At 44.6% G+C, this 21100-nt stretch overlaps 1 protein-coding gene across 12 annotated transcripts in view; it reads left to right on the forward strand.

Annotated features, from left to right (window-relative positions):
* smtnb (smoothelin b) overlaps positions 1-21100 on the forward strand; it is a 54013-nt gene that overhangs the window by 29274 nt on the left and 3639 nt on the right. For 4 of the 12 annotated variants that reach the window (XM_026186815.1, XM_026186817.1, XM_026186819.1 and 1 more), the window contains exons 6-16: positions 3630-3726; positions 7815-8482; positions 9462-9513; positions 10213-10812; positions 12147-12220; positions 19057-19236; positions 19447-19522; positions 19681-19722; positions 20476-20655; positions 20863-20925; positions 21028-21100. In XM_026186815.1, coding sequence (XP_026042600.1) covers positions 3630-3726; positions 7815-8482; positions 9462-9513; positions 10213-10812; positions 12147-12220; positions 19057-19236; positions 19447-19522; positions 19681-19722; positions 20476-20655; positions 20863-20925; positions 21028-21100 — 2105 coding nt within the window. Of the gene's footprint in view, positions 1-203; positions 368-459; positions 547-3629; positions 3727-7814; positions 8483-9461; positions 9514-10212; positions 10813-12146; positions 12221-19056; positions 19237-19446; positions 19523-19680; positions 19723-20475; positions 20656-20862; positions 20926-21027 lie in introns of those variants that run through there. The other 8 variants (XM_026186814.1, XM_026186821.1, XM_026186822.1 and 5 more) reach the window with 6 other exon arrangements.

Raw genomic sequence — 21100 nt, forward strand, 5'->3', positions numbered from 1 at the left:
AATTGTGTTTTTTGTTTTTTTGAAGAGCACAACTCCCCAAAAAAGAAGTCAAAACGAGAGCAGAGTGTGTCAGAAGTTAATGTGTCAACCAGGCAACCCATTAACCTGTAAAAGTGTCCGTGAGTCTGAGTGTGGTGGGGGTCAGATCCCTCTGGAGACAGAATGGGAGGGAGGGGAAGTCAAGGGAGTGGCTTCTTGGTATTATATGTGTATGTGTGTGGTGTTTGTGGTGGTGTAAATGTTTGTGCGTGGGTGTGTATGATGTGGCTGCGGGAGCAGAGCGTCAGAATAGCGGACGTCCTGACTCCAAGAGGGTTGCTGCTGATAGAGAGGGAGAGAGAGAGGCAGTCAGTCGCGTGAAGAGAAGGTAAATGTCACTCTGATTTTATCGCAGGCTAAACACGCCTCTCATTTTCTTAACCTTTGTTTTTTTTTGTTTTTTTTCCTTGTCCTGAAAAGGCATGTAAATATCTTTCCTCGTCAGTCTGTGCTCATTTCTTTCTGAGCGGAGAATGGGATGTGCCTGCCTCTGTGTTTACATTTCAGGTATGTGTACTTAATGGTTTATTGCTCACTTAGATCGCTCGGTGCGCATTTTAGCCAACAGGTAGACTAACTACAGCTGAAAGTTTTCACGTTTTGCATGAAGATCCATTCAAATAGTCAAAGTGTTGTTTAACAAGTTTAACAGAAACTGTAATATTTAATGCTGGATTTTAAAATGGATTTATTAAACTAAACTTTGAAAGTTTGCAGGTTCGCTTACTATCTAGGCGTGTTCAGTTCAGACAGGCTGCTTGTTGGTTTGTTGTTTAATCATAAAATTGCTACAATAAGGAACCTTAGTTGTCAAAAACAAGCCCCAGTATGTGCAATAGAGAGGGTTTAGCAGACTTCTTAGAGGTAAATTGTGAAAGCGTCCTGTAGGAGGAAAAGTCTAAAAAAGACCAGAAGGAAAGCTTAGACTGGCATGTGCTGATCTGCAGTAAGTAAAAATGGGAATGAGACTCTGGTCTGACGACTTCTGCGGGTTTCCTCACTCCAGACTGAGTGTATATGTGATGCAGAGATGATTCCTGCTTCATTCCAGATATTGTATTTCATTTGTTGGAGGTTAGCCGAGCGTGTGGTTCCTCAGGCTGCCGTAATGGAAAGTGAGCCGCCAGGTTCCTTCTTCTTTTCTTCTTCTTCTTCCACGTAGCGGCATGGAAGACCCTCAAATGAGTCTGACCTCACCAGTGGAGTGATGGATTTAACTTCCACGGAAAACTGGAAGTTAAACCCCGTCATTTAATCCAACTATGGATTAAAACCCGGCGTGTTAATCCACAGTTGAGCTCACTTGTGTGAGCTGGTTGGTAAAAGAGGTGCTTGTGTCTCATTCTGAGCTCTCATTGTTGTTTTTTGTGGAGTTGAGGGTTCAGAGGAGTCCAGATGGCCCACGCCTCGCTGCGGTCACGGGAGAGGACAGTTGTTTTTCTGTTTACGAGGTTGAGATTTTGCAATTATAGTCTGACACAAACAGGCGCTTGAGGCCGTATGGGACAATTGGCTGGAGCGACAGGGTGTCGGTGTTGGTTCCCCTCTGTCAGGTCCCAGCCATCAGGGCCAGAGCGAAGCCGCTAATGATAGCATGGCGGCTGGCAGCAGGTCCTGTACTCTGGTCTCGATCTCTATTTCCACTTTATCTTCCCCTTTTTTTTCACTCAGCCTCGCTGTCTGTGAGAAATATGTTCCCTGTGGTTTAGTGGGAGTTTTAAATGACGGCTGTCTGTCTGAGGCCCGGTAGGAGCAGCAGAGGGTGAGGGGGGTGAGCACGTGAGGGAAGGCTTGTTCTCTTTAATTGTGTTTGTTGCTCGAACACAATTATCTCCCCCTGCGACTCTTTGATTGGGTGACTGCGCTCAGGATGCGAGCATCCTCTCGCCTCAGTGCACCATAGTGCCTTCATTACAGGAGACTGTTTGTGCCCTGCAAAACCATCAGACGCTTTAATGACTCATTATAGGAGCATTCTGCTATGTTTCTGTGGCTTGCCGCAGTGTATAGGTGACATTTATTGTTGTCTAGAAAAGCTCAGAAAACCTTTTTCTCGAGCCCCTGAGTCTGTGCTCTGCTTTTAGCTCCATATGGAAACCTGGAAAAAGTGACATCAGGGCACCTGCTACGTAGATTTATACTGTTATAATATCACATTTAGGAGTTCAACTCCCCTTTTGGCTTATTTTAGCAACAAAATGTAATCATGTGTCCCAACCCGAGCTGTGCATTTTCCACATTCACCTTTTGCCTGCGTCTCATCACATTTTCTCCTCTGCTTTCAAGCCACTATCTCCTGTGATCTGCTCAAGGAGGGGAAGGTCACAGTCAAGAGAGCATAAAGCTGTCGGGTTTCTTTCTTGCCTCTTGCTTGTGTTTGACTTGGAGCAGGCTTTGTGGTTGGTCCTCTGTCTGCACGGATCACACATTGCACTGATTAAATTCCATTTAAAACACCAAAGGTGTGATTTGTAGGATTTTCACTCTGCTTCTGCTGTTAACAACCAGGCCAGCCTTTTGTCTTGAATAACATAATTTACACATGGGGAACTGATTGTGCGGTTGGGTGTGTGCACTTTCTTTCCATGCCTGAGAGATAGTGAATGTGTTTAAGGAGCATTTGGCAGTAATAGTAGGCTGTAAATCTGGTTTAAGTATTATATTTTCATGTATTGTATGTTTTTTCAGGATCCACCCCAGCATTTGTTGTGCTATTCTTAACCCAGATGCCTCTTTTAAAGTGATTTTTGCGCCGTGATGTCATTCATCATTTCAAATGAGCTGCTGAGTGACGAGCAACACCTGAAGCTCCACACAAGACAATTTTGCCCTTTAGTAGAAAAGTTTAAGTCTCCAGAAGTTTGAGTTAAGAGTATGTTTGTTGGTGATTTGAAGACTGTGTGTGTGTGTGTGTGTGTGTGTGTGTGTGTGTGTGTGTGTGTGTGTGTGTGTGTGTGTGTGTGTGTGTGTGTGTGTGCTCAGAGAAGCCCTATTTGTGCAGCTGATTTTCCCGTGGAGTAGCTCAAGGTCAAGCACCAGAGGCCCAACAGTAGTGTCGGCATCCACATCTTTCCCTCTCTGTTCTCTCTCTCCTGTTTCTTTTCTTCAATCCAAAATGCTGCCGCCTCCTCCCCGTGACCTCCTGCATTGGTTAAAGTGCTGAGGTAATCTAAAGATGGTCAAATCATGGGCCTAATATAGCAGTAAACCAGGTGGTGAATGCACATGTTTGCTTTTTAGCCACTCAGGGCGCCTCTCTCTCTTTCTCAGCCATACACAATCTAAAGTAAACATCCTTACTTTTCCAGCTGGCCAAGCCGTGTTGCTCATCCATGCTCAACGCCTCGAGCATTTGACCTCGACCTCAAACAAAAGACAGTTGTGATCACCAGCTAACCTCAGACCTACGACAGTAACTGATCTTTCATTCTGGTTTTGATCGGAGGAGTGGCTGCCTGCTGCTCGGAGCAATGGCTGAACGCATTGAGCCTTTTGAGAATTTCAGCTCAGTTGAGTGCAGCTTTGCTTTTTGCAGCTGAATTGAAGATCACTAAGCACATGTTATTCTTTTCTTCTTCTTTTTTTCACAGGAGACTGAGAAGGAGAGCCGCAGTGAGCGTATCCGATCTCAGATCTGGGAGTTAAGCAGCCAGCAGACACAACAAAACAGAGAGCAACAGAGAATAGGTGAGAATGAATGCGAGTACTCTTCAAAAGAGAGGGAAATTTTCACCGTTTTATGGTTTGTTTTTCATAAGAAAAAAAGAGAAGCTGCACAACCTCACGCTTGCAGGATATTACTTCTGTCACACTTAGGGATCACTGCCATATAGAAGTTTGTATATACTGTAAACATGCCCTAAAGGTCAAGTTTAGTCAGGCAATATCAACACAAAACCAACACTGGTCACCTCTGTTACACGTATGTGTAAATGCATACGCCTCTCTTGATGCCTTTTCCTCTGGAGCGCCTGTTAAAATAGTTGGCCAAAGGAGCCATTCTCCTCATGAGGTGGTCGTCGGGAGGTCATGTTAGTTCAGCCTTTTTATGCTCCTTCATCTAACTTTATTAAGTGTTTGGGGTAACTCACAGCCACGACTAAATCTCTTTGGCTACACGTCCTTTACTTTTTCTTTTTTTAAGTGTAAAGTAATTTCATTAGCCACTCTGTCAGTCCAGCCATCAATAAAGTAATGTCAGTTCATGCCTTTAAGAGGAAACAAGTGTGCTACATTTGCAGCAACACTTGCAGAGCTAACACGAGCAGCTTGTAAAACGTGTAAAAGTGATTGAAGTCTTGTTGCAAGCCTGTTTGTGTTTTTTGTCATTTTTACTTTTTTTTTTTTTTTTATCCCAATGACCACGTATAACATCCACTTTGTATAAAGTGGATGTTTAACCAAATTTAACTTTGGCCATGCTTAGCTGATTTCAGCACACATTTGGCTAACTGGAGGTTGGCCCAAGGCTCATAGTCATAATGTCATTCTGTGTGGCCTGGTCAGCCATGGGCTTGGCTCTTGGTGTCCTTCACATGGATGAGGGGTTGGTGATGGGGTTCTGGGAAGCAACAGAGGGAAACCCAGCAACCACACCTCTGCTAAATAAAGCTGATACCAGAACAGAACTGAAGCCTCCTTTACGTGGCCGTGAAACTCCCCACTGTTCTGCATTTAGCTGTGCCTTACAATTTAAGCCAGGGTGAAGCTAGGGTCAATAAAAAAAAAAAGACCACCATAGAAATGTAAAGAGGAAAGGGAGCTTTTTTAAAATGGATCAACAAAGACATGGGACATTTGTGGTTGGTGTAATACAGTGTAGGCAGGGTGGGCATGTGGTTCCTGAAGGTGTGGTCGTCTTAAGCCCTGAGCATAAACGCATAATTCCGCGTTTCACATACAAAGAAGAAGCTTATATTTACATGCTTACGTCAGTGACCATGTGTCACTATACCGGTAAGGTTATGATTTCAAGAGTTTCTCAATGCTTTAAGTTCTCAGGGGAGAGCGAGTTCCTTTGAACGTATCTTATGCAATTTTAAAGCTTTGAGCTGATCGTTTTGGAGGTGATGTGGGATAGGGGTAGTTCAGACTGAGAAAGTGATCCCCATACAGTAACTTATTAATCTAAAGGTTTTGCACAAAAATATTATCCTTTTGACTCTATTTGGGTCATAATTTGCAAAAAGAGCGTCATTTGCTATTCAATAGTACGTGAAGCTAACAGCTGAGACCACTAACTCCTCAGGATTTTGTGGTCTGTATACAGTACACACACAGTTTCACGGATTTTGTTTGCAAACAAGTGAATTCCTCGCTGCTGATCATTAGAAAGAATGGACATGCTTAAAGGCACAAGTGGCCAGGTGATTTGTCTAGCTATTAGTATAAGTACAAGTCCCCTGTCATTCGCTATAGTCTTTGGTCTAAACCAACAAATCGCTGATTAACCATAGTGTCACAGCACCAGTGCAAATATTGCTATAACACATGAAATCTCTTTACACAATCACAAGCTGAGCAACCAAAATTGGCACACAGGTATATCTTAGGCCCCCTATATTAGATCTTATTATGTTGCCTGGCAACCACCTGCCAACGCAACAAAAAAGAAAAAAAGAAAAGAAAAAAAAAAGTAACAAATTATGAAAGCATCATCTCATTTTGCAACAATAACATCTAATTTATATCCACAAAGCTTTAATGATGCGTGATATGACCTAATCACGGTTCCTAGCAACCACCTAATAACACAGACCCCGCAGTACCGTAGCACAAGCGTGTACTAGCTCTAAAAACAAGTTGCTTAATCCCACCACAGGTCGGATCATTGAAAGATTACGTACGTTTTTGTTTTTTTTTAACCTCTCTGTCAGTGTTGCTCTTCCATTTGGTTGCCACTGAAAAGTTTCAACAGCAACTACATGCACGGACAGACATTCATTGTTCCTGAGGATGAATCATTCAGACTCTAGTAATCCAGACTGTTTCTTTTCTTTTTCCTTTTTTTTTCACCACGGTGAGGTTAAACTTGTAGATTTGAGTAAAATATCAAATCATATTGTATTACTGTGTATTGTATGAGTTGTCAAATTGAATAAAAAATACTAATAATGAAAGTCCAGAGCTGCTGGCATGGCTCCAAATCTACAATGGGGTTAATATTGTGTTTACATCTAATATAACAACTTCTTTTAAAATACTTTGTGGCTAACAGGGCTAACTGTTGCCTTCATCACCTTGCTACAGAAGCCTGTGCCCAGCCTGTTACAACAAATTTAAGGTTTGATTAAACCATGGAACTGCTCATGAGCAGCTGAAACGAACTCGTGTTGACCCCTTCACAGCCAGCACAAATACTGGGCAGGCTTCCTCTGGGGTCATTGCTTCACTGTCAAAGCAGTATAAAGAAAGCTCTTGGTTGTCCTTTGTTTGTGCTCCGTATATATACTGGCAGAAGGCTGTAGCGTTTTGTTGCTATTTTGAAATATATATAAAAAAAATGCAAGCCTCTCATTATGCAGTAGCAGTGGGGATTTTCCCAGAAATGGCCACACAATAGATACGACAGCTTCCCAACGGCAACGACGTGAACAATAACGTGAGTTTGCTGGAGAGCAGCTGTGTGTGTGTGCGCGCGCACGTGTGCTGGCTCTCACCTCGGTTATTACACTTATTAAAGACCAGTAATTGAGCTTTGGTTGAGTGCATTGCGAGCTATAGACACTACTGTGTAGCGGACCATTATTGTCCTAATTGTGTGTCCCGATCACGTTTTCTATTCAGGCTGTATTACATAAGCATTCGGTCTGTTTAATCAACAGCTTGCTGCCATTTTTAGCTTCTCTCATATCTGAAACAATTCACAGGATTATTTTGGGAAATTGCTTTAAAAGCGATAAACTATTATTAATAAACTTATTGTGCAGAATCTACAAAGCAGTAATGAGCCGATAAAGGTCAGCTATGCTTGGTGAAGCTGTGAATGCTCAGCCGTGATTACATCTGCTCGAAAGTTGAAAGAGACTGTCGGCTGCCTCCGGTCAGACTGGAGTCCCTCTTTGATTTGGTTAGTAAATGACAGACATGCATACTTGGTGAACTCCATTTGGTTGCCAAGCTGGTGCAAACTAAGGTCAGTCAGAAGTGTTTTTAGGTCTTTCTTTGTACATGTGCTGTAGGAAGTGGATACACATCTTGGTTTTCTCTGTTTTTCTTATCTGCGGTGTGTGTGCATAACCTCAGATATTCATATAGCAGCATGGTGGGGTGTTGGAGGTAGATACTTGTCGCAGGGGGGAGGATGCGGGCAGGGCTGTGATGTTTGGAGTGTGGTTTCCTGTTCGTCTCTCTTTTTAACCCACTCTCTCCCTGACTCCTTTTTTTTAATCGTGTCCCAGATATAACTGTGCCACATGATCGCTTTCCACACTCGTGGAAAGCCTTCTTCCTACTTGACGCACATTCACCGGCCCAGTTGCAAATCTCACTCAGGAACTTGAGGCCAGTCTGGAGGAAATGTCTACATCCCTTCATGTCTCCACATGCCTGCCCTGTGATCCTGAGTGTATTTTCTAGCCTGGCCTTTCTGGGGCCCCAGTGTTGTGGAAAGATTTCATTTAAGTCTCCAACATACCCATCTACTTCTTCCATTGCCCTCTAGTGTACTAGTAATACAAGAAGAATCTAGGTAACATGAAAATGTGTTTTTACAGAAGAGAAAACTTGAATGGTACAGAAAGTTACTTCATATATTTCATTTGTGTTTTTTATAGCAGGTTCCAACTCAGGGATGGTGTTGGTTCTGGATCACCTGGTAAAGGATGATGGACCTCTGTTGATCCAGCCTCAGCGAGAAGCTGTGACCAAGGAGGCCGACCTGGTTATGTCTCACTGTCAGAGGTCAGACTCCTCCGATCTTAGCGCAGCCTCGATGCTTTCCAAGCCCAATCTGGATTCTGTGGCCTCAGAGAAAGGTCTGGGCTCAGCTTACAGAGCCCGGCTGGACTCTGGAGCCTCAGACAAGAGCCAGAGTTCCTCCCAGCGTGGTCGGCTGAACTCCGGGGCATCAGACAGAAGCATCAACTCCCAGTCCTGTGCCAGACAGAGAGTGGGCTCAGATGTCTCGGATTCATGCGTCAGACCCCGTCTGGGCTCCGAGACTTCAGACAGCATCGGCCTGTTGTCAAGGAAGCGGACGGTCTCTGGCACATCTGATCAGAGTGCGAGCATGTCCTCAGAGGAGCGGGCGCCATCGGAGGAGGCGGAGGTAGCCGGGAGTGAATCGACTTGCAGCACAGATTCAGAAACTGACAGCAGAAGCCGAGGTTCAGCCGGCACCCAAGCTGAGTCTAACCAGGAGGAGCCTGATGGGGCGGTTTTATCTCGGAGAGATCCCGTAAATGGCCTGCTCAGCGGGAAAACTGACATCCAGAGGCAAAAGGTGGAGTGTGTGTGTGTGTGTGTGCTTCAGGATTCAGTCATATTCATGAATTAACAACTTAAATTAAGTAATCCATGTTTTTGCACCTTTTTAAGCTACTCTGTCTTGTACTCAGGCTGTCCTGGAGTCTTACATGAATGCTTTGTGGTGCATTTGTCAGCTGTCTGTCTCTTTGAGCCCGCTGAACACTGAGCGACACACACCGTATATCGTGACTGCGCCACTAGAGTGGGGTGCTGAGCTGCGTAGCCAAACTGAAGCGCACAAACCGTCCGAGCGCTCCTTTTTTCTTTCCTTCCACGTCATTATTCTTGACACGAAAGCCGACACTTCATTGTTCAGTGACACCCAGGTCACATCGGCATCCATAAACACTCCACTTCGAACTCCCGCTGGATGTTGTTTGACTTTTGTTACTTGGTTACACAAACAAACTGTGCACCTGACTTGTCTCTGTTTCACCTCAGCGGCGCTTCGGCCTCACCTGGTGTCAGAGAGGAGTACACAGCGTTAAAGGCCAAACATTCCCTCTCTCTCTGTTTTTCTGCACTGACTCTGTTAAACTGTTAAAAGCAAGATCTTCACATGGAGCGGGAGGGGGGCTACGGTGACCATGACGCCATCGTGTCGCTTCGCTTAATGTGTTTACTCAAGACTGGCCCCAAACTTTTTTTTATTGTTCCCCGTGCTATACAAGCTGATCCTCAGGCTCCTCGCAGTAATGTAAACACTCTGGGATCCGTCGTGGCCACAGTGCCAAAAAAAGAACAGATGCTCACATCTTCATGCCGAGTACAATGTTACATAATGAAAACACCACCAGTCGATTCTGTATTTAGGACTGTGTAGGTCAGGAGTCCCCGGAGCCGCCCATGTAGTCCTCATGAATGTGTATTTTTCGCTCTGCCCGTTGACCTCTGCTCTCCTCTTCTTCCTGTACTAATTGTTCTGTCGTGTTTTTGTTTTTTCCCGTGTTTAGATAACTGTGGGCAGTGACCTGTCCCGCTCTTATGGCAAAACGAGGGATTCTGGTAAGAGCCCTGCTCTGATGTATAAGTAGAAAGCCTGTCAATATCAAGCTAGATCATCTTTTTAAGATACTTATCAAGGAAAACCTTTAAACATTCATCTTTACATTTTCTTGAATATCTCTGGAGAAATTCTCATTGAATTTATTGCTAGATCAGTTCTGAGAATTATGTAGGGGCTGTTAGGTTGACCATAAAGGAATGGACGGCTGGGAAGGGAGCATTTTGTTAATGCACCATATCTTCAGCGCTCTCTCCTAGATCTCATGTCATGTCATGTCCTGCAAGCTGTGCTATAATTTTCTTTTCCTCTTAAGTGTCACATCTTGTTTCATCTTTGTAAGTATGACCCCAGTAAATATCATCTACTCTAATCCTTAGATATCCCAAACCATGAGCGTTGTACATATCACCTCTAAGTGAGAGAAACATTCCCTGAAAAGTCCAAAAATATAGGAACAATGAGAGGGTGAAGCACAAGTTAAGTCAAGTAAAACATGGGGCTGGAACAAAGGCTAAAAATGAGGAAAGAAAAGAGGAATAGGATTTGTAGAAAGCTTTTGAGGTGAAGGAGGGGGATTACAAGAGCAATAAGTTGTAACGGTGCTAAATTCAGCCTGGGCAGTGGAGTTACTTATCTCTCCTGTACTGAGCTGTCTCTTTCTTTGATTTAAACTCCCCTCTTTCATTCTGTCTTCACAGCACCCGAGAAGAAAGCTGTTATATCAGAGCAGTTAAGTCGCACCACCTCTGTTCGTGATCGAATGCGCAAGTTTGCAGAACTTGAACAGAGTTCAAATGTCTCATCTTTAAAGAAAACTCCTTTGAGGAATGGTTCCTTCTCCAGCAGCACTGGCCATGCAAATGTCTCCAGAGCTACCGAGCTGTTTACACACTCAGCAGCATCCCTCAGCACATCTGAAGACAGGCCAGCACGGTCACGTGTGGGCTCTGCATCTGCATCCGTGAGTCAGGTCGTGCCTCAGCCAAGAGGCGTGGCTAACAAGTCTCTGTCTTCAGCTGACCAATCGCAGAGCTCCATGGGTGGGATGGGACATCCAGCTCAAAAAGATGCGCACGCCTCCGATAAGTCAAAGGAAGACGGGACCCCAGGGATAGCAGCTGGAGAAAAGGTCACCCAGGGAGAGGCAGACCCAGACATGAAGACCTTCCTCACCATTGAGATCAAGGATGGACGCACCACCACTTCCTCCTCATCAACCACCAGTAGAGGCAACATTATACCCATCACCCACATGACCCCACGCATCACTCCCAATGCCCTGGTGGGGCAAAGGCAAGGTAGGAGCATCAACCCGGAGCTCACTACGTCCTTAAATGGTCACCAGGAGCAGCGATGGTTGACATAGTGTAGTGTAGAGATTTTACTCTGAGCTACCACACACTAGTGTTTTTGTTTGGACTCATTAAGGTTGCCAAGCTGCAGCCCACGTTATTTCTAATGGACTATATGTCTTTTCTTCCAAATGTCAGCATTAATATCAGCCGCTACAAGGAGTAATCAGATTGAAGGAATAATGTCACAAGTGGGATAATGTCAAGGGGGGTTTTGTGCATCTGAAGAAGCACATGGATGAGTGGGGATAGATGTTAGAGCTGAGTGTATAAACGGCACGGTCGCACTGAATGGTATTTGTTAGAGCGTGGGCATGTCGGGAGTACGGAGCTGTGGGGTCAACAGAAGAGAACAAACTTGGACAAGAGAAACAGCAACTGGTTGTCTCAGACGAAACTCAATGGGAATATTGTTACAGTGCAAATGAATTAGCCTGCCCGCCCACACAGTACAGGCCTTTGTGTGTCATATTCTGTAGTTATTGTCTGCAACACACTTACTTTTTACAGTCAGTGGTTTGAGTGTGAATTTTAAAATGAGAGAAAAATGCCATCAGAGAGGGAACACATTCACTTTGAATGTGGCTCAACATCTTGATAGTACACTCAGGACAGTATGTCGTGATGTAACAGAGACGAATTATCTGCATGATAGAAAAACATGTCTGGCATCAACTCAGCGCTTTACAGAAGCGCGAGCGCTACGGCTGCTGTTACAGTCTGTCCAAACAAAGATGTCTAAAGCTTCAGCTCTTCTCAGCGACCGGCATCTAAAACCCAAACAGTTTATTTTAAACTCAGTCTGAACACGTGCGATTCCAGCCCGCTCACCACTTACAGCTCCCTCGTACTCCGAGAGCCGCGCTGCGCTCTGTCACGAGCCTCGCACGGCTCTTTTTCATGTCATGTTCGCTTTAATGTTTTTAGGCTCCTTTTTTGGAATCCTGCCTGTCCTGCTCTGAGTAACAGCAGCCTGTTAATGTGTCTCCAGTTTCCTGCAAAAGCACTGCAAACTCTCTTAAATGTAGACCGAGCTTTGCTGGTTTGCATCAGTCCTGTATTTTATGATATAGCTTTCATGTGTGCGTGTCTGGATGTGGGTGGAAGCGGGTCACATAGAAATGTGCACACCAGGCCAGTGAAGAAAGTGCTTATGTTAAAGGTGGTGCTATCTTCAGTCATTAGACTTGTGTGCTGTGTATGACACTGTAGTGGTGTGTGTTTGTTTTCACACCAGCTTAAGGTCTTACATTTCTCAAATCTTTGTTTCTCTGTTTCAGAGTTGACCCTCGGCCTAAGAGCCACACCATTTAAGATCTCTTCCTCCAGCTTCTCCTCTGGACCCTCCATCAAGGTACAAACTGCCTTACAAAATGGTTTTGACAAATGGTCACAAAATTGTGGCTACACATAAACCTGACAGATCTTATCAAGCTCGTGTAACAGGCTTGATAAGATCTGCTATTAATTTATAGTTTGAGCTTTTTTTCATCTTCTGTTTTATTTCCAGCGGACCCAGTTAAATTGCACGGTTTCTGCTGCGTTTCTGTCACAACAATCACCTATAAGGTCTGAAAAGCTAGAGAGCCAGGGGAGTGAAGGACACCATGTGTAAGAAAAGGAGGGAGAGGAGGGAAGAACAGTGTTTATCAAACACAGAGCCAGTCACATCTGCCCTTGTAGGGTATATGAAAGAGAGAAGGAGAGAGAGAGAGAAAGAGGGAGGGAGGGAGGTGTTCTGGGTATTCCCGTTTTTCTCTGTAGGTCATGCACGCTGAAAATTATCCAGGAAATGTTTCCTAAATACACCTTCAGTGCTGTGCAAAAGTCTTGAACTATCCCTCATTTCCTTTTTGTAATTTTTAGAAAACCTATTTCTTCAGGCTTTCTAGAGATTTTTTAAAGTTTTCCCTGGACATTGGCTACTTTTTCACTAATTATAAGGCCTTGTAAACATTCAAATGAACATTTTTTTTGCTTTTTAAGCCAGTTAACGGTGACCTATGAGTCGTTCAAGCATGAAACAACATATAACTCAAGGGATCAACCTGTGTTGTATCTAGACAACTTAGCATTTAGCATTAGAACATTTCTTTATGAAAAATGCCAAAGATAACACAGTTTGACGGATATCAAATTATATATTTTTTTTATCAGCATGACTCCAAAAGTGCTATTAGCTGAAAACTTGGACTATCTCATCCTGGTGTACAGTGTCTCTCTTATCTTATCTCTTAAAAAAACTGAGAAAACTGAACAAGTGGAGGAGAAAACTGGAAGTCTTGGACCTAAACCCCCACTACAGCACTATCTGAAAGTCATTCCCTTACAAAATTGGAAAGAATCCAGGAAAAACCTGACACGGGACCTGAGAGATACGTCTGCCCCGTCAGCTGATCAATCTAGTGTGTGCCAAAGCTGCACTGCACCCATTTTCCTAGCAAAACATAAAGAAATGAGGTGTGGATCATTTGCACAGTGCTGCATGTGCACACACTGCACTGATTGGGTGGATTGGTCTTTCCATAGGATTGGAAAGTTACAGCAGTCAGAAATGACCAAACTATAACCTCTGAGGTCTGGGAGAACAGATAAACTCCCATTTGCCCCATTTCTTAAATCCTTCACTCTACCATGAAAGGAAGCATCCTAGTTAATGGAGAGTGGGTGATTGAGAGAGGAAAGGCACAACAAACACTGTTCTGTTTACTCTTTAATGGCTTTGTGTCCCCCCTCCCCCCGTGTGTTGAGCGCAGTGGTAATCTGATTATGAGATTTGAGAGTAGGTTAATTAGGGCTGGGAAGAGGGTCCACAAGGCTGTGCCTGTGGACCCTCCTTTAGCATAACAGCTTTCTTATAAAAGACAGATTTTTGCATGAAGAAGATAAATCTTCTGCAAGATGTGAGGTTTATCCTAGCATGCAGGTAATGTCTTTAAGTGCAGCTGTGCATAGGATTACTTCTAAACAGTTACCAGACAACAACTGTGCTATCTGTAACTGTTGAGGTTGGTGGATCAGCAATGGGCTCCAGCGACACAGCACAGGTATGACTGCATGCTGGCAGCAGCAGGCAGTGGTTTACAACATCCAGACAGCTGCGTCGTAGTTGTATAAGTTTAACGTAAACACCTTCAGTGAGAAAGTGCAGAGCTGCATTAAAGGCTGCTGCTGATATTTCAACAGCTTCTGCTCACCATCGAAGACTAAGCCTTAGTCACCACGCTAATGAGACTGAGAAAAACAACAGACACCGTTGGTTAAGCTGAGCTCAGAGGTTGGTGGGTTGGTTCAGGCAGATGCAGAGACCACCTGTTGCCTGACTTTCTCTGGTTTAGCTTGTGTGTGTGTGTGTGTGTGTGTGTGTGTGTGTGTGTGTGTGTGTGTGTGTGTGTGTGTGTGTGTGTGTGTGTGTGTGTGTGTGTGTGTGTGTGTAAGAGAGAGAGAAGGTGACATGTCAGGAGGATTGACCTTAAAGAAGCTTACCCACATACCCTTTTCACATTAGTGACTATAAGAGAGTGCACAGGATGGCATGCGTTTGAATAAACTCTTCCTGTTTAGTGATGTTAATTGACCAGAGTGGTTTTGAGATGAAACTGTGATCTGTTTGGGTGGTCTGGCCTTCACTTTGGTGGTCTAACCTGAGCACTTGCAATTTATTTCTATCCCAATAAAAGATGCTGATAGCATCGGCTTTTCTTTTCTAGACGATCACTTTTAAATCAGGAGCCATTTGAGAGACCGGTTAAGATCAAATAACAATGAAAAAGTCCAAATACTGAGTGACTTGTAGTTTTTTATTTCGGCTAAGTGCTCGCAGTGTTTCATTACAATGAGAGTTCATTTTAGGTGGTGGCTAATTAATGTTGGCTTCTGCTCTAAGTGATTGCAGCTGCTCCTGCCTGTTTTGTCCGCTGTCTGTCCATGCTGATCGCTGGCCTTGAACACAAGTACAAATGATGCCTTAGCTTTATAACCATGGCGATGACAGGACAGTTGGCCTTTCCAAAAGTCGCAGAGATTATTTCAAAGCTCTCGGTCACGCTGGTGGTGCTGCCGCATGAACGTGGACGTCTAGGCTCAAAGTCAGTGGCAGATTGTCTCGCTGTCACACAGAGGGATGAAAACTCTATTGTTAGCATGCTGTCGATCCATGACGCATGCTGGGTACACAACCGGTTCATGTGTGTCACAGATTTAAGCTTGGTTCACAGACCGGAGGGTAAAGGCTGGGGATGTACTTAATTAATAGAGTAGAGCGATGTCCTCCATGGGTTGGGCTATTGTTCCTGCTGCCGCTAAGCATTTGTATTCACTCTTCGAGCCCACGTCATTCTCATTTGCTTATCTTTAAATTCCAGCGACTGTTGCACTTTGTCAAATTTCTCCCCAGTTCCAGTCCTCATTTTAATCCTAGATTGATGCACTTTACTTTACGTCTTTATGTTTGTCATCAATGATCACATATTTATCATGAAATGCTTCTGTTCACACTGTGTTCATAGATGCAGTATGCACAGTACTATTTGATTTCTGTACTGTGGTGCAGCAAAACGCCTTTGAGTAACTTCATCTTAAGAAGTTTTAATTTAACACAGAAGTACTTGACATCAGCACTGGCTGATTTGACTTTACCCTTGAACGAAATTTTTGAATTGCTGTCCTTCCTAACATCCTTGCCCAGAGCTCTGAAAACAGGGCTTTACTTCATATCCACAGCATGTCTGGTTTTCTCATGGACCTAAATTCTTTGCCCTCTTCCCAAATCTGGAGCTATATCTTGAATGGTAATCATGCAAAATGGCTGAGCTGATGAATCAGGTTGTATTTTGTTAGAAAGCCTTTAGTAAAGGAGGTGTACAACCAGTGTGCAACTTTTTCACCTCAGCCCAGGCCTAGAGCCACATCTAAATGCCTGCTGCCTGCCAGTGGAGGTGTGAAGGACGTGCTTTAGATAAAAGGAAAGTTGAACTGGGAGGTGTGAGTTTCCTGACTTGTGGTCACTACAATTCCACCTCCCCCAGTGCCCCAGATCTAACCAGCTCAGTGGAATAACAGCGGGGCAGGAGATAAATATACACGCCCAGGGCACCTAGAAATGAGTAGGTGTGGGCTGCCTGGGAAACAGGATTCCCTGCATACTCATTGGTTGCAGGGGGATTTGCTGGGGGTATAAAGGTCATGCATTGTTTTCTGAGAGGACACTTCTATTCTCACTGAGGCATAGGACACAGCCCTGATCTGACACCTCAGGATAAACTTTTTGAAAACTTGTGGGTATTTCAGCAAAGAGGACATTGGCCAGTGTGAGTTAAAGTTTGTCTGGCCATGCCTGGAGTGAACCTGGACTTCCTCCCAGCCTCTCAGTCTCCTAAGGCTTTGGGAAGCCCAGACAGTGCTTGTGCTGAGTCTGGCCTCGAAGAAGTAATTGGGGACCTGCTTGCTCAGGATGAAGCTGAGGATGAAGAGGAGCAATTTGGTGTGAAGAAATTTGAGGCAACATTGCGCTGTGCCGTGGGGGAGATCCACAGTGACCTGCAAGCCTTTGGGAAGCGAGTGGATGCCCGGCTGGATGAGGCTGCGGCTGAGGTGGCTCCTCTGGCTGAGACAATGTCCAGGTTGCAGGAGGAGAACCTGAGACTGAGGATTCAGCAGGAAAGGCTGATGAGGCAAGTTGAGGCCCTGTGTCAGGTGATGGGGCTACCTGATCCATCACTGCATGAACTTTACAGCAAAGACTGCTCCAGTTTAATTTCTAATAAAAGCAAAACTTCATCCGGTGGTGCTCCATCCTGCATGCAAGAGACTGGGTCTGAAAAACTCCAGGATGCTTCCAGCTGCACTCCCCAACACTCTCTTTCCAGTGCACCTCAGGAAACCCAAGCACACCGTCTCCTGCATAGTCAGTTAAGTGTACCCCAGGAGCCTCTAACGCCCATCCAGCACTCAGTCTCTCTGTCTCCCAGGACAAATGCACCTTCACCGGCCCCTCACCCACCAACCTTTGCTACGTGCCGCTCCCTCTCTGCTCCCTCTCTGATGGCAAACATTTCTCTCTGCAACAGCATGGTACTGCTCTGTTAATGATTCTGATCATGATCCCTTTAATTCAGATAAGCCACTTGAAGAATGGGACTGTCTTTTTGTGCCAGTGTTGCCAATACCTGCGGATCCGCAGACCATTAATTTTATGTGCCTCACCAGCGATCCCGTGTTCAAACCACATACTCTGGTCACCTCTTTCAAATCTCTCAGTAAGCTTGACCGTCTCAGCTGACCGTCTCAGCTGCCACAGATTCTGACAGATTGTGTTTATGTGAAGGACTCCACCGCAGTCTGTCACAGAGGTATTCCTGTGCTGTAACACCATGCGTCTCTAATTGTGTCCCGGCTCGCATTCATGGATGCCTGCAAGTGTTCTGTTGAGTGGATGCACTTCCCGGCGGAGGGAAGGATGATTACATTTAGCAGCAGCCTTTTAGTTTGCCATCTGCAGATTGTGTGCCGTGCTCACTTTGGCAGGCACGTGAAGATAGAATTGAACGTTTGAAGTCTTTCTTCTGCTTATTGTTCCTTTTCATTTATAAAGTTGGAATCACGAGTTAGAAAGAAAATGCAAGGAAGGAAAGCAGGTCCCGCAAAGCCACTGAAGGCGTTTTTAACTCGTGTGGCACAGTGTTTTTCAGAAAGGAGCCTAGTAGCAAGACGTCAGGTTAGAAAAGACTGAAAGGCTCTGATTAGATGTGGTCCTCATCTTGAGGCTTGTTTGCTTTTGCAACTGTGTAACATACCCTCTGTGTGTGCACTTGTAACCTTTCCAGGGATATTGTAAATTTGCAGCATGAGATTCAGTTATTGAACCATGAAGAGTCTAATCTTGTGGAGGCAGCTGGGACCGCCAGTCAACTACTTTAAGTCAAGGTGACTGGTTTCCATTAAGTGGTAATCCTTTCAGCAGACCGATGTGATAATGAGGGGTGATCTTATCTGATCGTGTTTCTGTATGTCTTTGCCCAGTTTCAGCTTATTTTGCCATTTTTTCTATTTATACTTTTTCACCTGGAACTGGTCAAAGCAGTCTCCCATCACAGAAAAAAAAACCTATCAAAACAGGCTTTTTTAAAATTCCACAATGACTTGGATGTTTATAGGTACACTTAGGCTTAGTTATACATGACTCGACCACAAAGGTTATCGGGGAGCTTCTCACCCCGTGTGCATTCCCCCTGTGGCCTGACTCAGAGACCTTGTCTGGCTGCATTGCCTCCCAGAACATTCTTCATCGGTCGCGGGCCTCTCAGTCCAGCCTGTCCCATGGGTCAGAACTCTGTGTCCAGAAAAGAGTTGAAAACCAGGGACCACCTTTGATCACCCAGTTCTGTGGCTGAGCTGGGCATTGTCCCTCCCTGCTGAGACCTGGTTTGGCTGGGGGACTTCAGTGGGCAGGACTCGGCGGCTGTGGATACAGATGGGACCAGCTGCCTGAGCTATATCTGGACCCAGAGTCGTTTACAGCAAAAGCATTGAGGCCACAGCTAGAACATATAGTCTGCCACAGGCATTCGGCACCATATGAACATGTAAAAGGAATTTGCTATAGGATTCATGGTAACTCTCAATAATGCAACACATTCCCACGTTCCTCAGCTCTGCTCCTCAGCCCTTAGGAGATATTTTTCCTCTGGACTTTTTTATATAGTAATGCGTTGTCCCTATTTTACAGTGAGAGTAAAGCATTGCATCTGTCACATAAACTCGGGTTGGCAGCAGTGTTGTATGATTAAGAAAAATCCATGTGTCAGCAGCACTCCATAAACTAGTGAACAGTAACTTGGCAGGGTTTCTTTTAGCCTCGTGTGCTTATTGTCACTCCCTCGCAGATCATCCCGCTGGAGCTGGCCTAGAGACAAGGAAGTTATTACTGGACAGGAAGTGTCAGACGTACTGTCCCTGCGATGTGTTAGAGCAGCCCTCGGCTTGTTCTGATTACATCTTAAATGTCAGCCACTTTCAAATAAGTTTTCTTTTTTACCCTCCTTCATTTTGGTTCTGGCTCTGGTTTAAGAAGTGTCCTCCCAGTAGCTCACTGATTTCCAACTAAGGTCACGGTTTTCTTTGCAGTCTATGATAATAAATGTGCTCCTGTTCACGCTCTGTGTTGTGTTACTGTGTTCGTTTTGCGCGCAGATGGAGACGGGGCCCGTCGTTGCTTCTGAGCCAGTGTTTTCAGCTGTCTCGTCTGTCCAGCGTCACGTCCCACTCATTCCCAATGGCTCTGGCGCTCAGACCAAACCTGCTGAATTCTCCGGGAAACTAACAGCTGAAAAGCTGGCTGCGATCGAGGATGAAGAGCTCCTCGACAAAATGGTACGTCACGCCGGAGCCATAATTCTCAATGATTTAAGTTATTATTTCGATAAAAGTGTGTTTTGATTCAGGCGTGTGGAAAGTTTGTGCATTGACACTAAACCTTGTCACAGCTCTGCATTGTGTGTGTGCAGATTTGTAGCATAGAAAGTACCAATTGGGCAAATTTGCATAGAACGACCCCTCATGTTTCCATCCCCTCTTTCACAGCTCGATGAGTCAAAAGACTTTGAGGAGAGGAAGATGATCCGAGCAGCCATGAGAGACCTCCGTAAAAGAAAGAGAGGTAACATCATGCATCTTACTGTTACTCCAAACTGCATGAAGGCTTTCTTTTTAGATATTTAAAAGCAGTCAGGCCTGATGATTTCTAATTTTCATCTACTTTTTTGTTATTGTTTATACCTTATCTTGACACGTAATTGCCTTTAATTCTGCCCTCAGAGGCCATGCTGGGATGTACTCAAGAAGAAATGGGTAGGACAGGTGGTGTGCAGTGTGCAATAACAATTTATACTTGCCTGTGTTTGCCTTTTTGTGTGCACACACCCTGTCATTGTGAGACCACAACAATCTTAGATGTGGTTTGTGATGGAGGATATTATGAAATTTTTTGGTATCTTGCATGCATCCTGTGTTTTGTTTTTGGGTTTTTTAATGTGTTAAACACTCACCCTACAACAGTTAAGATCTGTTTTTCTGCGGGCACTCACCACGTGGTTTCATTAGGCACCTGCTAATGGTGAGCTCAGATTTAGAGTGGATGCGTCAGTGGATTCGGTGGAAATGAGCATGCAAAGGGTCCAAGAGGGCCTCGGTGATCTAGATATTAGACACAATTTAAGTTAGTAAATCATTAATACTGTGCAGTATGTGTAAATGCATGCGTGTTTTCTGAGAAAAACTACAGCCATCAGTGCAGGTACCAGCGTTTTCAACATCGCAGTGTGTATTTGCTCTCTGTGGTCTGTGGTGTTTGCGCAGAACATCTTATTTGACAGCTTTGGCTTGCCTGTTAAGACTCCCACCTGTGGGTGTTTGTGTGCTCAGAAACCCTCACAGTCCCGTGGAAAGAATTCTCAAACATATTGCCTCAAATCTGGAAGGCCTCACTTAATCCAACTTTGTGGCAGTCAGATGAGGTCCTGTCAGCTTATTTAGGACCTCTTGTCCTCCTTCTCCTCCTCCTCTTTTTCCACTGACATCATCTCTCTACCATTCCCGTCTCCTCTCCTCCAGACCAGAGAGAAAAGGAACGCGAAACCCGCCTGCAGGAGCTCCGGCAGCAGAGAGAAGACCGGGTGCAGAAAGGTCGTGCCGGGGTCGGAGCGGGAGAGGTGGTCACGAGCAAGGTGGAGAAGTCGGCAGATGGGTCAGCCGTTGGCCAAATCACCAAAACGAACCGCTTTGCTCAGTCTGGTAGTCTCTAATCTTTCTTGAACCAGCATTTAACTGAAGTAAAACCAAAACAATAAAACCAATCTATAAACATTCAAAACAAAGACATTAGCTTGAAAGTAAAAAGAGTAAAATTGTGTTGCATCAAAAAAAATTGATTATAAAGACAGAGATGGGAAGAATTTTATAAAGAATGGTCAATTTTAAAAAGTTTTTGTGTGTTTTCAGATGATGGGAGCAAATCAACACGCAGTACTATTGTCGAGTCCAGTTATGTGCAGAAAACAGACAGTGAGTTTTGCTTGCTGGATTTACAAAAACACATTCACTCGAGTGCATTGCATTTTTTTTCTTAATCTTCTCATTAATGTGTCCGTGTGATTGTTGTTCTAGGAGGGACAGTCCAGTCAAAATCATTCAGCTTCACCTCTTCCACCTCCACTAACACGAGCAAAAAAATAGGAAG

The sequence above is a fragment of the Astatotilapia calliptera genome, chromosome 12, assembly GCF_900246225.1.
Source record: "Astatotilapia calliptera chromosome 12, fAstCal1.2, whole genome shotgun sequence".
NCBI classification, from domain to species: Eukaryota; Metazoa; Chordata; class Actinopteri; order Cichliformes; family Cichlidae; genus Astatotilapia; species Astatotilapia calliptera.